The sequence below is a fragment of the Cebus imitator genome, unplaced genomic scaffold (genome assembly GCF_001604975.1).
Source record: "Cebus imitator isolate Cc_AM_T3 unplaced genomic scaffold, Cebus_imitator-1.0 Scaffold411, whole genome shotgun sequence".
NCBI lineage: Eukaryota > Metazoa > Chordata > Mammalia > Primates > Cebidae > Cebus > Cebus imitator.
This window is the reverse complement of record NW_016107726.1, coordinates 1,480,315-1,502,636: the sequence shown is the minus strand read 5'-3', so window position 1 is coordinate 1,502,636 and position 22,322 is coordinate 1,480,315. Positions and strand designations below refer to the sequence as shown.

The 22,322-nt window shown below is 35.5% G+C and overlaps 1 protein-coding gene across 3 annotated transcripts in view; it reads left to right on the top strand.

The window, feature by feature from the left end:
* USH2A (usherin) overlaps positions 1-22,322 on the top strand; it is a 777,259-nt gene that overhangs the window by 407,203 nt on the left and 347,734 nt on the right. For all 3 annotated transcript variants that reach the window (XM_037731607.1, XM_017509227.2, XM_037731606.1), the window contains exons 35-36: positions 90-261; positions 6,265-6,412. In XM_037731607.1, the coding sequence (XP_037587535.1) occupies positions 90-261; positions 6,265-6,412 (320 nt within the window). The remainder of the gene's footprint in view (positions 1-89; positions 262-6,264; positions 6,413-22,322) is intronic.

Here is a 22,322-nt window from a genome sequence, read left to right as displayed (position 1 = left end):
CCAAGTTTATATGTGTCCTTTGAAAAATCCTGCATATATCAGTTTTGACTTGAATGAATGATAATAATGCTGTATTTTACCATTCCCAGGTGGAAACAACCAAGAAAAATAAGTGGGATTCTGGAACGCTATATATTATATATTTCAAATCAAACACATGATTTTACAATTTGGAGTGTCATTTATAACAGTACAGAACTTTTCCAGGATCATATGCTACAGTACCTTGTACCTGGTAATAAATATCTCATCAAGCTGGGAGTAAGTTTATTTCCATCACTTTCTCTGTCCCCATCCCTTGCACTTCTTATTCTATTCCCTTTGTCCCATCTTTTATTTCTCTCTCACTTAAGAAAAAGCAAAAAATCAAAGGCTCATGTATTGTTATTTATACTGAAAACTTACTTCCCCTCCTAAATGTGAATTCTGTTGATCTAATGCCTACATATTTATTTTATTTTAGGCAAAATGATAGAATAACAGTCTGAGTCAGTAGATTTTCCCAAGTCAAAGTTGGGATTATCAGGATTTTTTAAATTACTTGCAGAACATCACAATTGTTAAGAACTATTTCTAAAGTGTTAGGATTAACAAGGTTATTTCCCTGTGGCATTTGTATTCATTTAAAAAAACAATGCACAGTATGAAAATTTAGATCTTATATTTGTAAATGGAAGTTTAAATGACCATCAAATATTCTTGATTATTATTACATTGTGGTTTACATTACGCTACTGTCTCAGAACAGTTACTTAACAAAACCCCAGAATCAGCATAGTTTACAGGTTCCTTTAGACAAACAATAGCATTTTTTTTAATGCAAAATAGCACTTTTACACAAAGGTCTTTTAAAAGACCTTGATATTACTGTGGAATTTATACTCAGTAGTTCCTTTTGTTTTTTGATGAAATATAATCTTTTTTAAGTTTAATAGCACATCTGAAAATAACTGAATATAAACATGAGATTGTCCCTATTTGTTTTAAACACACTCTTCATTTTATAGCAATACCTATATAAGGATATTTGCTTTGATAAATGCCATAGAAAATATTCTGCTCTTGATTATGAATAAATTTACATTTATGTAGACACTGTGTATGCATTCATTTTACTTAACATGCTCTTGAATGCTCTAAATATTATACCATGAGAAAATAAACTACATTCAACTATTGCTAACTGTCTGACTTGACACCATAAAACAAGGGCAATCAGACAGTGGTGAAAAATATCATTCAAAACTAACTCCATGTGCCTAGGTGTTCTGCACAGCAGAGTTTATGAAACAGCACTTCCGTTACTTACACTTTTATAACCCATTAAATAAGAAGTATACTAGCTAACTTGATTTTCAGATACTAATGGAGAAATACAAGGTATTTTCAAAATAGTGGTAATACCAAAATCAAGAAAATCTTAACTGTTTGGAAGCAACCAAAATTAAGAAATTGTGCTCTTGGTTTTTATGAGAAGTAGGCAAATGACATAAAACAGATTCTCTTCCTAAGGAAGTTTTTAGGATGTGCTGTTCAATCAGAATTCATATCAATCTCCTATATTTTATAAATCTGTAATACCTTGAAAATACTTACTAGTAGATTAGAAGTCCTCTGCCCTGAGTATTAATTCAGATTTTGCTACTAACTGTGTGACCTAAGGCAAATTCACTTAACTTCACCGAGTTTTATTTTCTTCAAGTCTAAAATCAGAACATTGAACTAAATGATTTTTAATGTCTCTGACCCATAAAATTCTATGATGCTAAAAAAAGTAATCCCAAACAATATTCTATGGAGTCAAATGCTATCTGTCAGCCACTGAATAGTGTTGATGCAAGATGTCATAAAGATGTGAAAATCCTTGCCTTAACTCTTGGTAGGGAAATAAACTTGCTCACATTATTTTCAAGTTAACTGTATCTATTAGGGTAGAAAATAATATATTTTCAGGAAGGATTCAACTAACAGGTTTTTTACTTAACTCTGTTAAGCAGTAAATTAATTGAATCGGAACATTTTAGGTTCATCCTGGTTAATTGAGTGATTATTGTATATTTCACAGTTGCAATGTAATAACTGGCTTTCAAGGTCATTAGATTAGTAGATCGAGAGCAGGTTCTCAGCAAAGTGGAGTTGCCTTTATAGATCATTTTAGCATGTTGACTAAGGAGTAGAAAACAAAATATAAAGATAACAAAGCCTTTAAGCAGCCTTTGGAATACAGAAAGAATCATGGGGGTTTGAACCACTGTGATTTACTCTAGGCTTGGAGCAGGTTTGTTACTTCATGTAACATCATTTAATTTTCACATTTGACTGGATTATGAGCTGCTGAAACATACAGACTGAATCTTTCAAAATTAGATCTGCAATTTCAAGCACAGTGCCTATTGGAAACTGGAAGCTGAGCAAACAATTCCTGAATGAATGACTACCAAGGACATCTTTTCATAAAGGTCGTGAGACTTTTATGATATGAATTAAATAATTTGCTTGGAAACATTGGAATTGGGAATTGTGTGGTTCCAAAACATATACTATTTCCACTGAAAAAAAAATTAACACAGTATATTGCTACACTCAACAAAAGCTATTTTGAAGTGTGATAAAATGTGATAGCTTCTAATAAAGAAGACAATAAGTTAAAAATAAAGAAGTTATTAATACAGACAGCTATAAAAATAGGTGGTGTTTGATAATTTCCATACTACTGCTAGCCATCTGTATGGATGGAGTCTAAGTGTTATATACTCCTGGAAATGGTATGCTTAACTGTTTCAGTAATTATGGATCAAGTGGCCGTTTTCTTTATGCTTTAAAATATGCAGCACTCTTAACACCCCCAATTCCTATGTACCTGAAAACTTACTGGAAAAAAAGAGAGTGCTAATTTTGGTCCAGTCACAGTGGCTTATATCTCTAATCTCAGCACTTTGGGAGGCCCAGGTGGGCAGATCACTTGAGGCCAGGAGATCCAGAACAGCCTGGCCAACATGCGAAATTCCATCTCTAATGAAAATACAAAAATTAGCTGGGCGTTGTGCTGCAAGCCTGTAATCCCAGCCACTTGGGAGGTGGAAGCATGAGAATCACTTGAACCCAAGAGGCAAAGGTTGCAGTGATCCGAGATGGGCCACTGCACTCCAGCCTGGGCAACACAGCAAGACTCCATCTCAACAACAACAAAAGAAGGGAATGCTAGTTTTGGATTGTTTTCACAGTCATGATTTCAAAAATGATTGATACAGTTTTATTATGTATGCATTTTTATTGTACCAAAATTGAATCCCTTATTTGGTCAGATGTTACTCATCATTTCAAGGCAGAATTATGCCTTTATGAATTTTTCAGAATGGCTGTAATTGAGAAAAGCTATAGGAGATGGGTTGAAATAACTTATTTTAATGGCTCTCAGGCTTTCGAAGACCCTGCCATTTCATAAAGGTGTCTTTAATCAACCCTACCATTTTGTTTAGTTTTTCCAAACAGAATTTTAATCAGCATTCAGCTGTATTGAATGTAGTGGCCTCTGGTGTAGGCAGGTCAAACAAGATACTGATTGGTTCAATTTCATTTAGATGATGTCAGTTAGATTAGACCAATTGGAAGTGACTTTAAGAACATTTATTTTCTCATCAAAGGAACTAAGATATTGTCTTGCTTACTTGGGATGCTCTAAAGCACCCCCCCAAAAAATGTGGGCAAAACAAAATAAAATAATTTGCAGCTAATTCTGTTATTTCAGCAGCCTCTTTATCAATAATTTCGTTTACAAGAAAAATTCTTTTATAAATGCCTTATATTCTTAAGAGCTTTTTTTTTTTTTTTTTTGAGATGGAGTTTCACTCTGGTTGCCCAGGCTGAAGTGCAATGGTAGGATTTCAGCTCACTGCAGCCTCCATCTACCAGGTTCAAGCAGTTCTCCTGCCTTAGCCTCTCATGTCTCTGCACTTAACAGGCATGTACCACCATGCCTGGCTCATTTTGTATTTTTAGTAGAGATGGGGTTTCACCATATTGGTCAGGTTGGTTTTGAACCCCTGACCTCAGGTGGTCCACCTGCGTCGGCCTCCCAAAGTGCTGGGATTACAGGTGTGAGCCACTGCATCTGGCCTTCTTAAGAGGTTTCATTGTCAGATTACTGGTTCATAGATCTCAGATGACATAGTACAAGAAACGGTCGTTCCAAACCAGGGAATGTTTTCATTTATTCTAGAAGACATCATAAAATCCTTAAAACAAAGTAAATTTTAATTCACACTGTTTAAAAAATGTAAGATTATATGTTGTATAGTATTTATTTGGAATAGTTAGCAGGGAAACTATTTTAGTACACAAATATGAAAAAAATAATGGCAAATAGACTATCAGAATTAAATCCCAGTGTGTTACAAGTTTAACAACAAGAAGCTGAAACACTTTTCCCTTCTAAGGAAAAAAATCTGAAAAATGCAAATAGATGGATTTTTTTTTTCCTCCCTGAGAATTGGAAAGAATTTTTCCTTGACCATTTTTCCTCTGATAACGCAGCTGTCTCATATGGCCTCTTTTCTTTCTATCTTTTCTGGTTGACTTTTATCACATTTAAAATGTCTGGGGTCTTCTTCTTTTTTTTTTTTCTATTTTAATCCTTAGTTATTTTTTGAGCTAACAGTGACCTGTCCTAAAGCTTTGAGTCAGAGTTTGGCCACCTTCTCAACCGACTTCCTCTTCATTTGCAAAGATTCCATTCTCAAGAGGAGTATGGTTTTTTTCTTGCATAGAAAGGCACATACCACAGCTGAGAATTAGAGGAAACACACAGAGGTTAATTAGGTACCCAATCGTGATGCAATTTCATGCCCAGGCCACAATTTAACCCATCTGAAACTTGCTTAAGCTGGTAAGAAATTATCCTGAAGACATTGGCTACTGCTATAGTCTTGTAATAGCAAGTGAGATTAATCTCCATGTTTGTTGACCATAAACTGTTATTTATGCTTAAAATGAAGAATTTGCAACTAGTTACAACAACTTTGCAAATAGTAGTGTACTCCAATAGCTTAAAAAATCTAAAAATCAATCATTCTTCTTCTATCTTTGCAGAAAAGCATATTGACTGCTTTAAGAATCATGAAATCACTCCCTCAGTATCAAACTGAAAAATCAGAGGAGACATCTAAGCAAATAGATGCTTTAATTTTTTATCTTAGTAATATCTGCCCTACACAAAAATGAACTAAATAACCCTGCATTTTTACATTATCTTCTGATTTTGCTATATTTTCTTACTGATTTTGGTGAAATGTAGTGCTTTTTGAAATATTTTTAAACTTTGTTGTATAAGTTGAAATTGTAACTTGAAGAGATACTGAAGTAAGCTTAAGTGTAGTTTTCGAATATCATTGTTATATAAGGATATAATCACTAATATTTACTACCAAATATGGGCTAAAAACACTTTTATGTATGTATCAGTTTCCTGGAGAAGTGCTTGTCCAATAAGTTTAAAAAATTATATAGAGTTCATTATAAAAGCGGAAGTTTCTGAATATCTTTAACATTCATGTTACCATTTCTGATGTTAACGATACTTAATTAAGGAACAGAGAGTTCTGTGATCATGTTAAATTTGTCAGACATGTTTTAATGCAGCCTAACTACCCTCACACATAAGTAAATTATGTGATCCTTTAAGCCATTAAACATTCACTTAACTTCTTTATATTTATTGTTTTATGAGAAATATTGTTTTATTTAATTTTGTGTTATGCTATAAACATATTGGTCACACAACAATAAAAGGCATTGTGTTTGCTGCACATCTTTTCTTCCTTAGGAATCAGTTGTTTTATCTTGAAGTAGTCTTCCTCTAATACTTCACTCATGTGTACACATGCCATGTGTGTGTGTGTGTGTGTGTGTGTGTGTGTGTGTATTTAACTCACTCTAGGAACCCTTGTGCAGGCTAAATTCAGCAGGACTGTTTATCCAGTCAATATATGCCCTACATCTCTGGGTTCTAACTTCGGATGCTTCTTTAATTCATATATTCACACGGTATCGGTTATTCTCTAACTATTGGAGATGGCTATCTTATGTCTTAAAAAGCAAACTAACTAAATGTTAAATCTTAACACTGAAATGAATTAATTTTGGGGGAGTAAAGGTAGCACCGCATAACAAAATCTGAAACTTTTATTATGAATTATCTCTCTTCAGTGCTCATGAGAACTTTTTGGGACCAAGAGTGAAATGTGCATTTTTTGCATCTTTGTTTAGGCTTGCACAGGTGGTGGGTGCACAGTGAGTGAAGCCAGTGAGGCCCTAACTGACGAGGACATACCTGAAGGCGTGCCAGCCCCCAAAGCCCACTCGTATTCACCTGACTCCTTTAATGTCTCCTGGACTGATCCTGAATATCCGAATGGTAAGTGAACTCTTTTAGCCTCAAGTTAAAAAGATGATTAGCAAAGGTAAATTAATATTCTAAATGGCAGCTTATATGTGGTGCTTAATTTTTAATGATCATTTTAGCACATAAAATACCTAAGATAGTATCATTGTCTGTAGTTGGGGAGATTGTGGTTTTTAGGCTAACACACAATTTTGGTGGCTCAAAAGTGCTCCCTTTTGATAGTTCTTGTGTACTGCATCTTATTGTTTAATATGCTCCAGGAGAGGTGAAGAGAGCTAACAGGAAGGATTCCCAAAGAATGCTGTCGTGAGAATGACATTGTATTTTCAACGACTTTCTGTTTTTAAAAGCCATTAGTTCTTCCTCAGGGAAGGAGAGAGGTGGAAATTTCATGTACATATTGTGTCAAAACGCTTTTGATTTAATAAGTTTATCTTAAAAGAGGCCACTTGAAATTCTGTATTTTTTAATATACTATTTATAAATATTTCAGCATGCAATTTTTAAACAGTGCATGAACATACATATATTTATACATACTTAGCTGGAGGCAAATTTTGTGCATTTCTAAGCAATATATCTGTTTTTGTACAGGTTAGTGAATTAAGCTAGTCAGTTACATTTCACTAAAATAAAACCTCATGAAGAATTTGTAATAGTTTTGGGTAGAAACTGTTTTTTTCATTTAGTGGAAATGTCTTTAAGATTCACATAACATAGTACCATTGTTTCGCACTGATGGAAGCTTACTTGACATTAAATTTCATTCCTCTTTGAGAGAAATATCAAGAAGCCTCTTAATATCATAGAAACTCTTTTAAGTAACTCATTGCTGAAAATTGAAATGGACTCTTTTAGCATAGCCAAGAAGAATGAAACAAAAAAGTTACAGTTTTGTTAGTTTGTCTTATGTTTACTATGATATTAATTATTCCAGCCATCTTATTTTAATTAAACTTTTGGCAAATGCACTAGATATATTTGAGGTAATGGAGAGAATTCTAATAATTAGAGTGAGTTATTATCTCTGCTATTGAAGTTATTACTGTACTATTACAAATTTCCTAAGAAAAAATAAATGGATGCCTATCTGATACTATATTAAGCAGTAAACAATCTTGTTACGCTTCTTACTCCACAAAGAACTCTAGTTCATAGGTGGCAATGAAAATGTTAATGATTTGTTTCAATTGGATTGCTGTGAAATGCTATTACATGATTTGCATAGTAGAACACTCCCCTTCATCCCAATTGGTAAATGCAACTGGAACCACAACGGCACTCAATATCTTCAGTTGTTCGGGGAAACATTTCCCACATTTCACAGATCTTTGAATTTTTTGTGTATTTCTCTGTGTTTTGTGTATTTGCAAGCATTTTAAAATGCACTCATCAAGCAAGAAGAATTTGGGAGATTTTGGAGATCTGTATTAACACTTCCATGGTATTCCAAAGTCTTGTGTTAAATCACAGTAGAATTTTTAGAATTTTAATTGTGGTACAGTGGTTAGACATTTAAAAGGTAGTTTTATTTTTTTAAAACTACCTTTTTTTTTTTCCTACTACTTCTCCCCACTTTCCTCCAATTTTTTGGCCTTTTGTTTCTCTTGTCAATTGTCTAGAGAGGAATAATCTGAATGTTGGGAAGATCTTGTCTCTCCATCTGTCTTCAAAGCCCCCACGCTTCTCCTCAAATACCCAAAGAATGAAGTCCAAATTTTTTTAATCTTGCATTCAGGTTACTAACAGCTTGTAACTCAACCTGAATGCACATTGACTTGGATCATATCTTGCCTTCTAGCCACCCTGGTATATTTATGACTTAATGTTGGGTTGAAAAACATGGGAGTGTGGAGTCAAATAGGCCTAGAGTGAAAAATGGTTTCTGATGTATACTAACTGTGTTACCTTGGGAAATTGATTAACTTCCATGGACCCCAGTCTACCTGATTCAAAAATTGAGATTAGCAATCCCTATCATCACTCTGTCTTTACCTGTAAAAATCCAACTGATTCTTCTAGGCTAATTGTAGGCCTCTTATTCCATGAAATCATTTTACTCTTCCTTAAGTTTAAGGTAAACGTCCCCTTTTCTCTTGAATATATGACCTGTTTCTATGCCTTCATAATGGAACTTCATTCAGCCTGTGCTTAAAGTTATTTGGATGTATGTCAAACACTCCCACCAGGTGATAAGGACCATAAATCATAATTTCTCTTTCACTTTACAGAGCCTAACACAATGTTCTACTTTTTATTGGTACTCAATAATATTTAATTCATTTAATGTCTCTTGTGGAAATTACCTTTGAGACGTGTCATATATACTCCAAAGCCCTGGCCCTTTAATGCTATCAAGAGAGGTGATAGAAGTCCTTACCATCCAGTGCCTGCTACATATTTGTTGGAAATAAATTTGTTCCTAAAATACATTTTTCTGGCTGTGTAGGTTCTGGGCCTGGGTTTTTCTTTTGGGAGTTTCAGTCTTGTATTTGACCCAAGAATTTTTAATTTTCTTTTCTGGATTATGTGCAATTCAAAGTTAACAGTACCAGGCCCATATGGCAATATATGCTACCTAATGGTTGCTTTCTAATTTCTGAATATGCTACAGAAGAGAAATACAATTGAAGAATAAGATAGACTTAATTCTTGTATTGCCAAAGAAACCCTTTCCGATGACATTAAATGGTATTTCTCAAACTTATCCGATTCTTAGATCCATCGTTGGAGCACCAATTGAAGAAGTAGATTCTGGGCTCCACCACAGATCTCCTAAATAATCAGAATCTGCCACTGCCTTGGTAGTTATCATCAAAATACTGCTGGGTATTTAATACATTTTCCAACTGAGACATCTTACAAAGTCCTCCACCTGGATTTTTGTTACATCTTAAACTCAGCATATCCAAGTTGATTTCTCCTCAAGGTCTCTGTATGTCTACCTGCTCTTTCTCCTGTATTCCCTCTCTCACTGATTAGCACCACCCAGTTCTGCCAGCCAGGATCCTGGGCAGCACTCTTGACTTTAATCCTTGCTCACCCTTGGCTGCTCACACCACAGAACCCCTCAAATGCACTTCTCTAGTGAAGGCCACTAATATTGCTCACCCAGATACCTTCAGGAGCCTTCTTATGCCCTGCAAAGAATTTACATTTGTTCATTCACAATAGATATTTTGATGACCTACTAGGTTCCGTCACTCTTATATATACAGTGAATTTCCTTATTTCTTGATCTCAAGGATGTCAGAGTCCCTTGGGGAAAATATCTATATAAACAAATGCTCACAAGGCAGGAAGGTGCATAAGGTGCCAGGTATACAGAGAAGCAGCTCCTGGAGGTGCCCTATGAGATGTGGACATGTCATCCCTCTGCATCCTCATAAAGATGTTGCAGGACCAGAGATATACATGCATGTAGTCTATAATAGGTGCTACTTACCTGGTTTTGCACATTCAGGTTCCAAAACCTTGACTCTGTTAGTTATGTGTCTAAAGGGATTTTTTTCACTAGGGATTTATAAACATGAACCAGGATTTGTTGAGAAAAATTAAACCCACTTTCTATAGTGAGAACTAGGTATATTTGTATGCATGCCTATATATGACAAAATATGAAAGGTATAAAAAGTTCTGATATAAATGTCCAGTTCTTGCCAATCAAACAATTGGTAGCCTTTGGCTGGCATGGCTTAGGAAACATTTTCTGCTTTTCATAACTGATTCTGACTTAAACAATCAGCTCCTACTCATCAAAGTCTGATGATAATCCTTACCCAAAGTTTTAAGAAAATAACCTCCTCCCTTGTTATTTCAGTTCTCTTCTTTGTCTCCCAGCCTGGTCCTGCTCCACAGTATCTGTGCTGGGATGCTTGCTAATTGGCTCAGGATATACTTCATGAGCCCCCGGATAACTTTTCCCAATTTGGTCTCTTTTGTTCAGTACTGTGCCAGCAGCTCCAAGAATAGTGCCTGTCACATAATAATTGCTCAGTTAAAAATTTGTTGATTACCATTATTAAAAAAAAAAAAAGCAGAAAACAACACATTTTGGAAAGGATGTGGTGAAATTGGAACCCTCAAGTACTGTTGGTGGGAATATTAAATGATGCACCTGCTATGAAAAATAGTGCAAAGGTTCCTCAAAAAAATAAAAATAGAATTATTATATGATATAGCAGTCACACTTCTTGAAATATATCTGGATGAATTGGAAACAGATACACTGCAGCATTATTCACAATAGCTAAGAGGTGCAAACAACCCAAGTGTCTATAGACAGATAAATAAGCAAAATGTGTTGTATGTGTATATATATATATATATATATATATATATATATATATTAGAATATTTTTCAGCCTTAAAAGAAGGAAGTCCTGTCATACAATACAATGTGGACGAAACTTGAGAACATTAAGGTAAATGAAATAAGCCACTCACAAAATGACAAATACTACATAATTGCACTTATGTGAGTTTATCTACGCTGCTTGAATGCGCAGAAATACAGAGTAGAATTACAGTTACCAGGGACTGTGTGGAAGAGGGAAATGGAGAGTTCAGTGTGTTTAGAGTTTCAGTTTTCCAAGATGAAAAATTCTGCAAATATGTTGCACAACCATGCGTGTGTAGATAACATTATTGTACACTTAAAATGGTTAAGATGCCTCATTTTATGTTGTGTTTTTTACCATAATAATAAAATATGATATAGGGAGGATGTAATAAAATGCCCTAAACTTCTAAACTAGAAAAAAAGATTAAGAACAGTGTTAATTTAAAGCAAACAAATTTGTTGATTAATAATCACATAAAGATATATACATCAAATATGCATTTATTAAACAAGGGTGAGATCATACGATTTGGGTTGTTGTGGAATTTACTTTTCTCACTTCACAATATGGTACAAACATCTTTCCTTGCAGTTCAGTGGAACGTGACCTCATTCTTTCGAAAGACAATATATAATCCCACTGAATGAAACTACAGTTTACCAGGCCCATCTTTTTATTGATGGACATTTCCATGATTTTGCCATTACAAACAATGTTACTTGCTATTAATTGCCTCAGTCTGCCAAGTACAGTCTTTAAGTACTGAGTCATTATCACTCGATTCACACCTAAGGCTTTGCTCGTCTTCAAATATGTCCTGCTTAATTCTAGTCCCTTGCTTCACATACCTGCAAAAATGATGGTGTGACACTCCAGCTCTGTGTTTCTCTAATCAGAGTTCTTTGCACCCACATTCCCTCTGGCAAAGGTGTTCTTTACAGGCTGCAATTTCAGACAGGATTTTAAAACTGCTGAAAAGAGCTACTATTAGGTCCAAGGTCCATAGGAACCCTTTATTATGTAGGACCTTGAGGCTTCCTTTGTAATACCATTAGCCGCCACAGAGAAGTAGCACGAAGGATTACTGTCTAATACATTTGTGACCTGTATTGTATAGATGACAATTGCATAATTAAAGTTATCCTTTTGAGAGCTTCCAAATTCTCGTGAGCCGTATACCCTTTTAGAAGCTTAGGCCTTAGAATCCTGAAATATGTTTTTTCTTCACACTTCAAGTCTACCTTGCTAAAACAGCATAGCTATCTGACTATGCCAAACTTATTCGTCATTATCTAGCATAACATTTATAGTGACATTTTAAACTAATTAGAATATGTGTTTTTTAAATATTAACTAAAAATATAGAATATAAAATATTTATCTTTTAATAATAGCTACAGTTCCTTGTAACTATCCCCTATCTTTACCTAAGTAAATCGAACAAAATAGTTTCTATATTAGACTGAGCCACATGAGGGCAAGAATCATGTGCCTTTTTCACGGCTCTAGCCCTGGCCCTTGGCAGGGTGTCACAGAGTGTTATAAAGCTGTCGAATGAATTAATGTTTACTGATGATAGGGACAATAACAAAATTGTAATAGTGTTGATGTGAGAAGTATATTCATATGCAATCATAAAACATATACAAACGCATACTGTGAGCACATTTTATGATTATGTACTATAGGTGGGATGATGTCAAAGGCAGCAGAGAGGAATCTTCCTTTTGGCCTGCTGAAGGCTTAAAGCACACACTTAGAGACCCAGTTCTTTTGCTTCAGATTTCATCAGTCTGGTAATCTGTAGATATTCGAATGAGAGACACCACATAGACTTGTCCTGTTTGTGCTTTGCATGTCTCAGTATGAAAGGATATGTCGTTACTGTAATCAGGATTTGTTAATAGCAATATGGGCATAATTAAGAGAGAAGCATGTGGCTGGGCATGGTGGCTCATGCCTGTAATCCCAGAACTTTGGGAGGCTGAGGTGGGCAGATCACTTGAGCCCAGGAGTTTGAGACCAGCCTGAGAAATACAATGAAACCCTGTCTCTACCAAAAAAAAGAAAAAAATTAGCCAGGCATGGTGGTGTGTGCTTGTAGTCCCAGCTACTCGGGAGGCTGAGGCAGGAGAATCACTTGAACCCAGGAGGAAAGGGTTGCAGTGAACCGCAATTGTGCCACTGCACTTCAGCCTGGGTGACAGAGTGAGACCATGTCTAAAAAGAGAGAGAAGCATGAAAACTGGGCACCCATTAGATACAGTCCAGCATCTTCTTGAGAAGTGAAGGGGACTTGAGGAGCTTATGGAAATATTTTCCTAATTTAGTCTTTCATATTGACCCAGCTTTGTGAGAATTTATATGTGAACATATATCAAAACGGTGGCAATCATGTCAAAAAGAATAGAAACATCTTAGCAGGTGGATTATTTTTGTAGACTTACACATATTACCTTGAAGACAATAGAACATTATTTTAAAAAACATTTGATTCAGTGTTTTGAGCTTATATATTCTGTCAGTAATGGGTGGTAGAGAAATCAATTAACTCTAGATCTTTTATACACAGTCTCTATATACTGTCATTCACATTAAGAGATGGTGCTATAGAAATACATATTTAGAAAACATGCACATGAAGATGTATATATAAATACAAATTAAATATTCTATGCATGCATAGAAAGAAGTACTTGATTTCCTGCTAACACTAATAACAATAGTAACAATAATAATAGCTATAATTTATAAGAATTTGCCAGGCATCTTAATTCCCATAACTAGCCCATGAAATAGGTATTGTTATCTGACAAATGTGGAAACTTAGATTTATAAGTATTAAACAATTTAATTATTCAAAATCAAGACAGCTGTTAAGCAGAAAGGTTGTACAAATCAAGACAAGTTGTGAATGGCAAAACTTCATGGTCTTATTCACTATACTATCTGCCTCTACCTTTGGTAGAAAGGTTATAATGTAGAATTTAGCCATATGAAAACAAAATTTCATGACTTTTACTTGTTCAATGCCCTTTTCTTAGTCCAATATTTAAAATTCATAAGATCTCTGTTCTTTTTCTGGTTTTAGAGAAATAACTGTTTGGTTTTTTGTTTGATTTTCTTTTTATTGGTTTTTTGTTTGATTTTCTTACTTTTTATTTTGAAATAACTTTATTTTTAAATAGTCAAAATGTGATTCTGTTTTCTTTCCTGGAAATTTCTTTCCCGGTTTTAGTAGGTAAAATGGATTGTAGAACTCAGTGAATCACTTAGGAAAACTGCTTGACAGTTTTGAGCAAACCTTGTGTAACTTTTATGAAACACCTCCAGTCAGTTTGTCAGGTAGAATTTCCCAAGCACAATCTTTTTTAGATTCCGTTGATTCCATTTTTAGGAGAGCATAACAGTAATAAGGCATTATCCCACAATGTGAAAGCTCTTCTCTCTTTTCCTTTTTAATTGAAGGATCAAGTATTCACACAGGGAGATATCTGCCACATTCAATCAGCATCTGGACCTTGGTGGGAGCCCTCAGTTGATATTCCTATTGCCATGCTATGCTGGAAAAGACAAACAAATATGTTTGGAGCATCTATATTCACTATGCCTGTTATTTTTGTGGCACACTAAAGCATTGTTGTTTAATTCTTACAGTAAACAGAATTCTTCAGTGTAAATAGAGATACCTTGTATTAAATTTACACTGTATTGTACTTGCATTGAATTTCCTTGGTTATATATGACAACCTATTGATTACCTTAGGAAATACAATTTGACATAACATGATGAAGAGGCACAAGATATATATCCCAGTGGATATGCTTTATGGACAATTATCATCCAGCTTCCCTGTGAAAATTAAACACCTTAAAAATCCTATCGTTATGGAGAGAGAAAGGTGATAAACTTGAAAATCCTTCTGTTGTACAGCCAATGGGAATTAAGTATCCATTTTGTGGATTATCTATTGAAGAACTGAATGTCTAGAACTAGGTTAAATTAAACTGAATTAAGCCAGAACCTGACCCCCTTTGCCACATGGCATGTTACAGTTTTATTTTGTTATAGCTCTCTTATGATTATTAGCATCAGAGAATATGCAAGAAAAAGCCTGAAAAAATACAATATGATACAATGTAATAGAACAAATGATAGTTTTTTTACGGTGGATAATTCCCTTTTTCTTTTCTAGGTTCACTTTTTCCACTCTGTCCCATGCCCTGCAAGGCTGACCCTTCCTCACAGTGGCAATGGGCTTCCTCTCTCTCTGGCTTCCTGTTGGTTTGTCCATGGGCAGTAACAGCAAAAGATGAGAGGGTGAGAGGAGCGTGGAGTCTCAGAACTTTATTCCCCTTGGCTCTCTTTCTCATGGCTCTGGATTCCGGGGTTGCATACCTCTAGTAAAGTCTACAGGTCCTATTCCAAGGCCCTTTCCTATAGCTCCAGGTTTCTGAAAGTTTCTGAATTTGTTCTCATCCTTTCCCCTACAAAGATAAAGTTGGCTCTTAGCCAACTAGTTAGAATGGTCTAGGAATCCTAGTTAATACTAGCTGGGAATGCTATCTTATCACTGGTTGCTTTCCCTTAACCCTGTCCACATCTTTGTAAATAGTAGTTCCACCATAATCTCTTCCATGGCCATTTGAGTTGCTGTTGGCTTCCTGTTGGAACCCTGACTGATTCCTGAATTTCACTTAATCCACATTTAACACAGAGAGGTGTTTTGTTTGTTTGATGGGGCGTGGTGTGTGAAGATAAATTTAAAATGACTTTCTTTATGCTAAGAGTGGCAAGAATAAATAAGTAAATGAACCAAAATTCCATTTTCTTAAACTTTGTTTCAATACAGTAGACATCCTAAAGGCCAATAGGGAGAGCCAGGCTCAAAGATTCTAGTGTCAGCTTGCTTATCTAATAAAACCATCATATTTAATTTTTCAAATCAACTTGTTGATATATCTTTGAAAGTGTTTTCTTATTGTTATAAAATATTTATTTGTTATCAGTGAAATAATGACATAACATCTTCCTGTTGATGAAGTCGCTCTGAGCACCAAGTTGAGCTTAAAGGTCAGCTTCGGCTGGGCATGGTGGCTCAAGCCTGTAATGTCAGCACTTTAGGATGCTCAGGTGGGTAGATCATCTGAGGTCAGGAGTTCAAAACTAGCCTGGCCAACATGGCGAAACCCCATCTCTACTAAAAATGCAAAAATTAGCTGGACATAGTGGCAGGTTCCTGTAATCCCAGCTAGTCAGGAGGCTAAGGCAGTAGAATCACTTGAACCTGGGAGGTGGAGGTTGCAGTGAGCTGAGATTGTGCCATTGCACTCTAGCCTGGGCAACAAAAGCAAAATTCCCTCTCTAAATAAATAAATAAATAAATAAGAAAGTTTCTCAGATAAGCCCTATTCCCTAACCTACGCAGACCATGTTAGCATCTATCTCTCCCTCCTCTATCCCATATTTTCCTTTTATCCATCTGATTTTTAAAAAGTAAACTTTACATCTACATAATACATCTAAAGTCTGTTCTTTCATTTAGACTGAAAGTTTTGTGAAGAAAGTAACCATGACTGTTCTGACAACTTCTGTATTACCAGCATGCAACACAATGTCTGGTCACAGTAGCTACTTCAGTTACTGATGAGCCAGACTACCAGAATCCAAATCTAAATCCCGCAGACTTTCAAAAAATTATTTTACAGTATTTAGTAAATACCTGTTTCTTTGCTCTTTCTGAACTTAATTGGAAAGGGGTGAATTTTAAATGAAAAGATAGCATACAAATATAAGAAACTATTGTCTATTGACAGATAGAGTGCCGGGGGGAATACAGACCTGCCTAAGCTTGTTTTTGAGAGATGTTGATTTAGTTTTTACAAGAGAAGCGCAGCACATGTCATAGGTTAGAATTGGAGGAGATAGTCTAAGGTGAGCTTCTCACAGCAAGTAAGACTTTAACTCATACTAGAAGCAAGGGACAGCTCTACGTGTGTCCCTTCTTTATGCACAGTGCTTATTACTAAAGCACATTCGTCTATGCTCACCTGGTTGATTCTCAGATCAACTGAGTATTTAGCCAATGGGTATTTGCTGAGGAATCCCCAAGGCTAGAGAAGAGGTTTTAAAGCTTTTTTTTCTCTAATTCACATGGAATAAACATCTTTCTATGTCGATAGGTGTAGTGTTCCCTCATTTTTCCTAAAAGCTTAAAAAAATGTCATTGAATAAAATCACAACGTTTCTAGAGGCTATCTGATAAATGATTAACATCCATTTCTTGGTACAGCTATGTCTCATTAATGCCAGCTAACCGTTAATTATAAAAAATGTTGACAATAAGGTGTTGGTGCTTGGACTAGTAAATAGTCCTTAAATGTATTCTCGTAAATTTGGATTTGGTATAATCCTTGAGTTAGTATTGCAAGGAGTGTTTAGCCAATAATTATATCCTGAGGAGTCCCCAAAGCTAGAGAAGATGACCCAGAACTAGCTGTTAAGCCTCCGCCTCTAAAACAAAATCATACAACAAGGTTGAAATTCAAAGAATGAAAAAAGAAAAGAAAGCTGATATACCTATTTTAACATCAGAAAAATAAGACTTTACGGTGAGCAGTATTATTATATATAGAAAGGTAGCCTCATAATGATAAAAGAGTTACTAAAATTAGTATTTATTTTTATCAAAATATACTGTAATCTAAGTGCCTACAAAGATAAATAATAAGAGAGATGATATTTAGGACACATGTAGCCATCAGAAAACTGTATCCAGAATCTATAAAACATTCCTACACATCTATAATAAACTGGAGTTAATATCTGGAAAGTTATTTCACAAAAGAAGAAAAATTAAATGTCTGATGAACATAAGAAATGGGCCAACCTCTTTAATAATCCAAGAAGTAAAAGATAATACCAAAACAAAATACTATTTTTCATATCTAATACTAGCAAAAATTTCCAAGTCTGATAATGTTTGAGGATATAGAACAATGAAAACTCATATGGACTCACATGTACTACTAGAATTGACATACTTTCAAAAAGCATTGAGGATTGTCTAGTAAAATTGAACATATACCAACAATTCCTCTCCAGGACATTTGTCCTAGAAAACTTGTATACATGTGCTTCAGGACACATGTACAAAAATGCTTATAGTTACACTGATGTCATAGCCAAAATATAGAAACAATCTAAATATCAACAGTAGAATAAATACATAATATTTGCCCTACAGGAGTACCACACAGAAGTAAAAATTTGTGAAGTACTGCTACTCTCAAAAACATGTATGAACTCATGAATATTATGTTACACAAAGCACGATGCAAAAATAATACATACAACATAATTCCGTTAATGTAAGGTAGAAAACCATGAAAACTTAATTATGTTGTTAATTAAGGGATGCATTTCTAAGTAAGAAAGCAAGGACTTCATTCTTAAAAAGTCCTGATAGTTGTCTGTGGGGGAGGGAAAGGGATCCAGTTATGGACACGAGAGTTCGAGGGTGCTGGCAACATTCTGTTTTTCGAACGTGAGAGATGGTTACGTGGCTTTTTGCTTTTAAATTTGTCATTCAAATAGAATTGATATTATATATACCTTAATGTTATGTTTTATTACATAATTTTTTAAATGTAGAAAAAATAGGCATATGGAAGCTATAAAGTTGTATGCACCGTAGAAGAGTCTGAATGCTTCAGCGCCGATACATAGCTCTGCCACTTCCTAGCTGTATAACACTGGCCAAGCTACCAAACCTCTCTAAAAACTTTTTTGTCATCTATTTTTCTCAGCTGAAAATAAAACCCATTCCACTATCAAGAGCTCTTCCTGAGGTTTAAGTAGTACTTGATTAAAACACTCAATCCAGTTGTTATTGCTTTAGCATGAACTTCCTTGGATTTTAAAGTGTTTGTGTCTTCTTACCTGGCATGCTCCCCGAACAACAGTTTTTGTTTATTATTTAAATATTTTATTTTGGTATAATTATAGATTCACAAGCAGCTGTGAGAAACAGAGATTCTATGTATCTTTAACTCAGTTTCTCCCAATGTCAACATCTTCTGAAACTATAATACAATATCGCAACTAAGATTTTGACATTGTTATAATCAAGCTACAGAACAATTCCGTGACAACACATAGTTTCTTTTTATCCTCAAATTGAAAAACAATTCCCTTTGTAACCAGGAACAGAAGGGTAAGATAGTTCTTAGAAGCAGTCTTTTATGAGATTGTTAACTTCATTGTCCATGTTTGATAAAGGTACACTCTTTTGCTGAATAGTGACATTACCATACCATATTGCAATCTAATACATTCCATCCCTCAGTGTCACAAGTTTTTTATAATTAAAAAGAAAGCATATATAACTGCTAAATATATTTCCCCTGCCACAGACTACTGCTGTAATGCAGTATTCCCACATCCCTGCCTCATTCACGATTACTTCCTATGCATTCAGGAAAAGATGACTTTAATAATTATTTTTTCTTTTTGATATTTTTAACTATCTCACTGTTACCACCTCCATGGTCTTCCCTACTCCAGTCTATTTTATATGTGATTCTAGATTAACTTTTCTATGTATGCCTTCATCTTGTCCCTAGGCAGTTCATAAAAACACCAGTCGTCTCCGGTGCATCATAAAATCCCAACTTCTTATAGTGTCATTCAAGGCCCCAGCCTCCCTCTGAAGTTTTTGTTTTCCATTAGACTTTACCCCAGTAATATGGTTTGGCTCTGTGTCACTACCCAAATCTCACCCTGAATGGTAATAATCCCCATGTGTCATAGGGGAGACCTGGTAGAGGTAACCGAATGATGGAGGCAGGTTTTTCCCATTTGTTCTCCTGATAGTGAATACGTCTCATGGGATCTGATGGTTTTATACAGGGGAATTCCCCTGCACATGCTCTCTTGCCTGCTGCCATGTAAGACATGCCTTTGCTCCTCTTTCACTTTCTGTCATGATTGTGAGGCTTCTCCAGCCATGTGGAACTGGGCAGTCCACTAAATCTCTTTCCTTTATAAATTGCCCAGTCTCAGGTATGTCTTTGTGATCAGCATGAGAAGGGACTAACACATCCAGCTACAGGAATAACAACAAATTATTGATCTATTTGGGATACCTTTACTAAACCTTGCACTTTCTTACTTCTATGCAATGGTAAATGTCATTTTTCTCACCAGAAGCATCTTCCTGAGTCATAGGCTTTTCACATCTTACTTTTCATGGGAGACTCAGCTTCACCATATGGAAGACTTATTGAAGACCTCACTTCCGTATATGGAAGACTTGACTGCTCTAAAAAGCCTATAGCACTTCTTTAGCCAGAGTGATTATTCCCTGCTAGCAGGTCCTGTACCTACCGTCTACTATTTAACTATACCATTTGTTTGGTATAAAGTTGTAGTGCTTATGATTCTTATTTGGCCCTTGAATTGTTATTTAATTATTCCTGTGTTTAACTCTTTTCTTACTTCCATAAAGGTAGATATTATTCTTATTCTTTCTGTTCTTATTTCCCAAAACACCAAGTATAGTCCTTTACACTTAGTTGACTTTCAATATATTTATATTAATCTTTTTATTAGGTCATCTTGATTGCTTTTAAAGCCAGAGCCTGTTCATCAGCTCTTAATGCAAGTGAAATTCCTAAAAATTTTAGAAGAACAAATTAGGCCAGAAGCATGTAACAAGAGTAGCGACAAGAGTGGGGTGAGATTGCCAGTTTCCACGAGTGAATTTATATTTGTACGGCCATGAAAAATGGGTACGCCCCTCTAGGAATCCATTCCTTCCTCTTTACAATGATGAAAATAACAATTCTTGTTTTTTGAAGTTGTCAGTGTCAAAGAAAATAATCCATGAAAAAGCATGTACCCTATTGCCTGACTAAAAGTAAATGATCAGAAGATTTTTGTTTTTCTAAGAAAGGGTCTCACTTTGTCACCCAGGCTAGAGTGCGGTGGTGCAATTACGGCTCACTGTAGCCTTGACCTCCTGGGCCCAAGTGATCCTGCAACCTCAGCCTCTCAAGTAGCCGAGACCACAGGCACATGCCATCATGCCCAACTAAGTTTTTGTATTTTTTTGTGTGTGTGGACACAGGGTTTTGCCACATTGCCCAGGCTGGTCTCAAATTCCTAGACTCAAGCAATTCACTGGCCTAGGCCTCTTAAAGTGCTGGGATTACAGGCATGAGCCTCCATGCCAGTCCCAGAGCATATTTTAAATTATTTTAAGTATTCTATAATTTTGAAAATACTTACATGGCATTTCAAGGAGTCAAAATTTTACTTTCCCCAGAGCTATTCATAAATCAAAACTGTATTTAAAACAAAACAGACGTACAACATACCAAAATCTCTGAGATGTAGCAAAGACAGTGTTAAGAGAAATGTTTGTAGTGCTAAATAGTTACCTCAAAAAGTTAGATCTCAAATTAACAAACTGACATCTCACCTATAGGTAAACAAGAACAAACTAAACTTAAAGCTAGCAAAGAATTTTTTTATTACTGATTCTATTTCAGAACTTGACATTGGTCTGTTAAAGGTTTTAATTTCTTCCTGATTCATTCTTTGGAAGTTGTGTGTTTCTAAGAATTTCCTCTAGAGTTTAAAATTCTAAGCAAAAAGAACAAAGCTGGAGGCATCACATTACTCCAAACTATACTGTAAGGCTATATTAATCAAAACAACATGATACTGATACAAAAACAGACACATAGACCAATGGAACAGATTAGAGAATCCAGAAATACAGCTGTGCACCTACAGCCATCTTACCTTTGACAAAGTCAATAAAAATAATCAATGGGGAAAGGACTTCCTATTTTTTTTTTTTTTTTTTTGAGACAGAGTCTTGCTCTGTTGCCAGGCGCCAGGCTGGAGTGCAGTGGTGCGAGCTCGGCTCACTGTAACCTCCGACTCCTGGCTTCAAGCAATGCTCCTGCCGCAGCCTCACAAGTAGCTGGGACTACAGGCACGCTACCATGACCAGCTAATTTTTTTTTTTTAAGTAGAGACAGGATTTCACCATGTTGGCCAGGATGGTCTCCATCTCTTGACCTCATGATCCACCTGCCTTGGCCTCCCGAAGTGCTGGGATTACCGGCATGAGCTACCGCGCCCGGCCAGACTTCCTATTTTTAAAATAGTGCTAGGATAGCTGGCTAGCCTGATGCAGAAGAAATTGGATCCCTACTTTTCACCATACACAAAAATTAACTCAAGATGCATTAAAGATTTAAATGTAAGATCTCATATTATAAGAATCCTAGAGGAAAACCTAGGAAACACCATTCTGGTTGTTGGCCTTGGAAAAGAACTTATGACCAAGTCTTCAAAAGCAATTGCAACAAAAACGAAAATTGACAGGTGGAACCTAATTAAACTAAAGAGCTTCAGTACAGCAAAACAAACTATCAACAGAGTAAACACACAACCTACAGAATGGGAAAAAATATTCACAAACCATCTATTTGACAAAGGGCAAATATCCATAATCTATAAGAAACTTAACAGGTAAAAAACCAAATAACCCCATTAAAAAGTG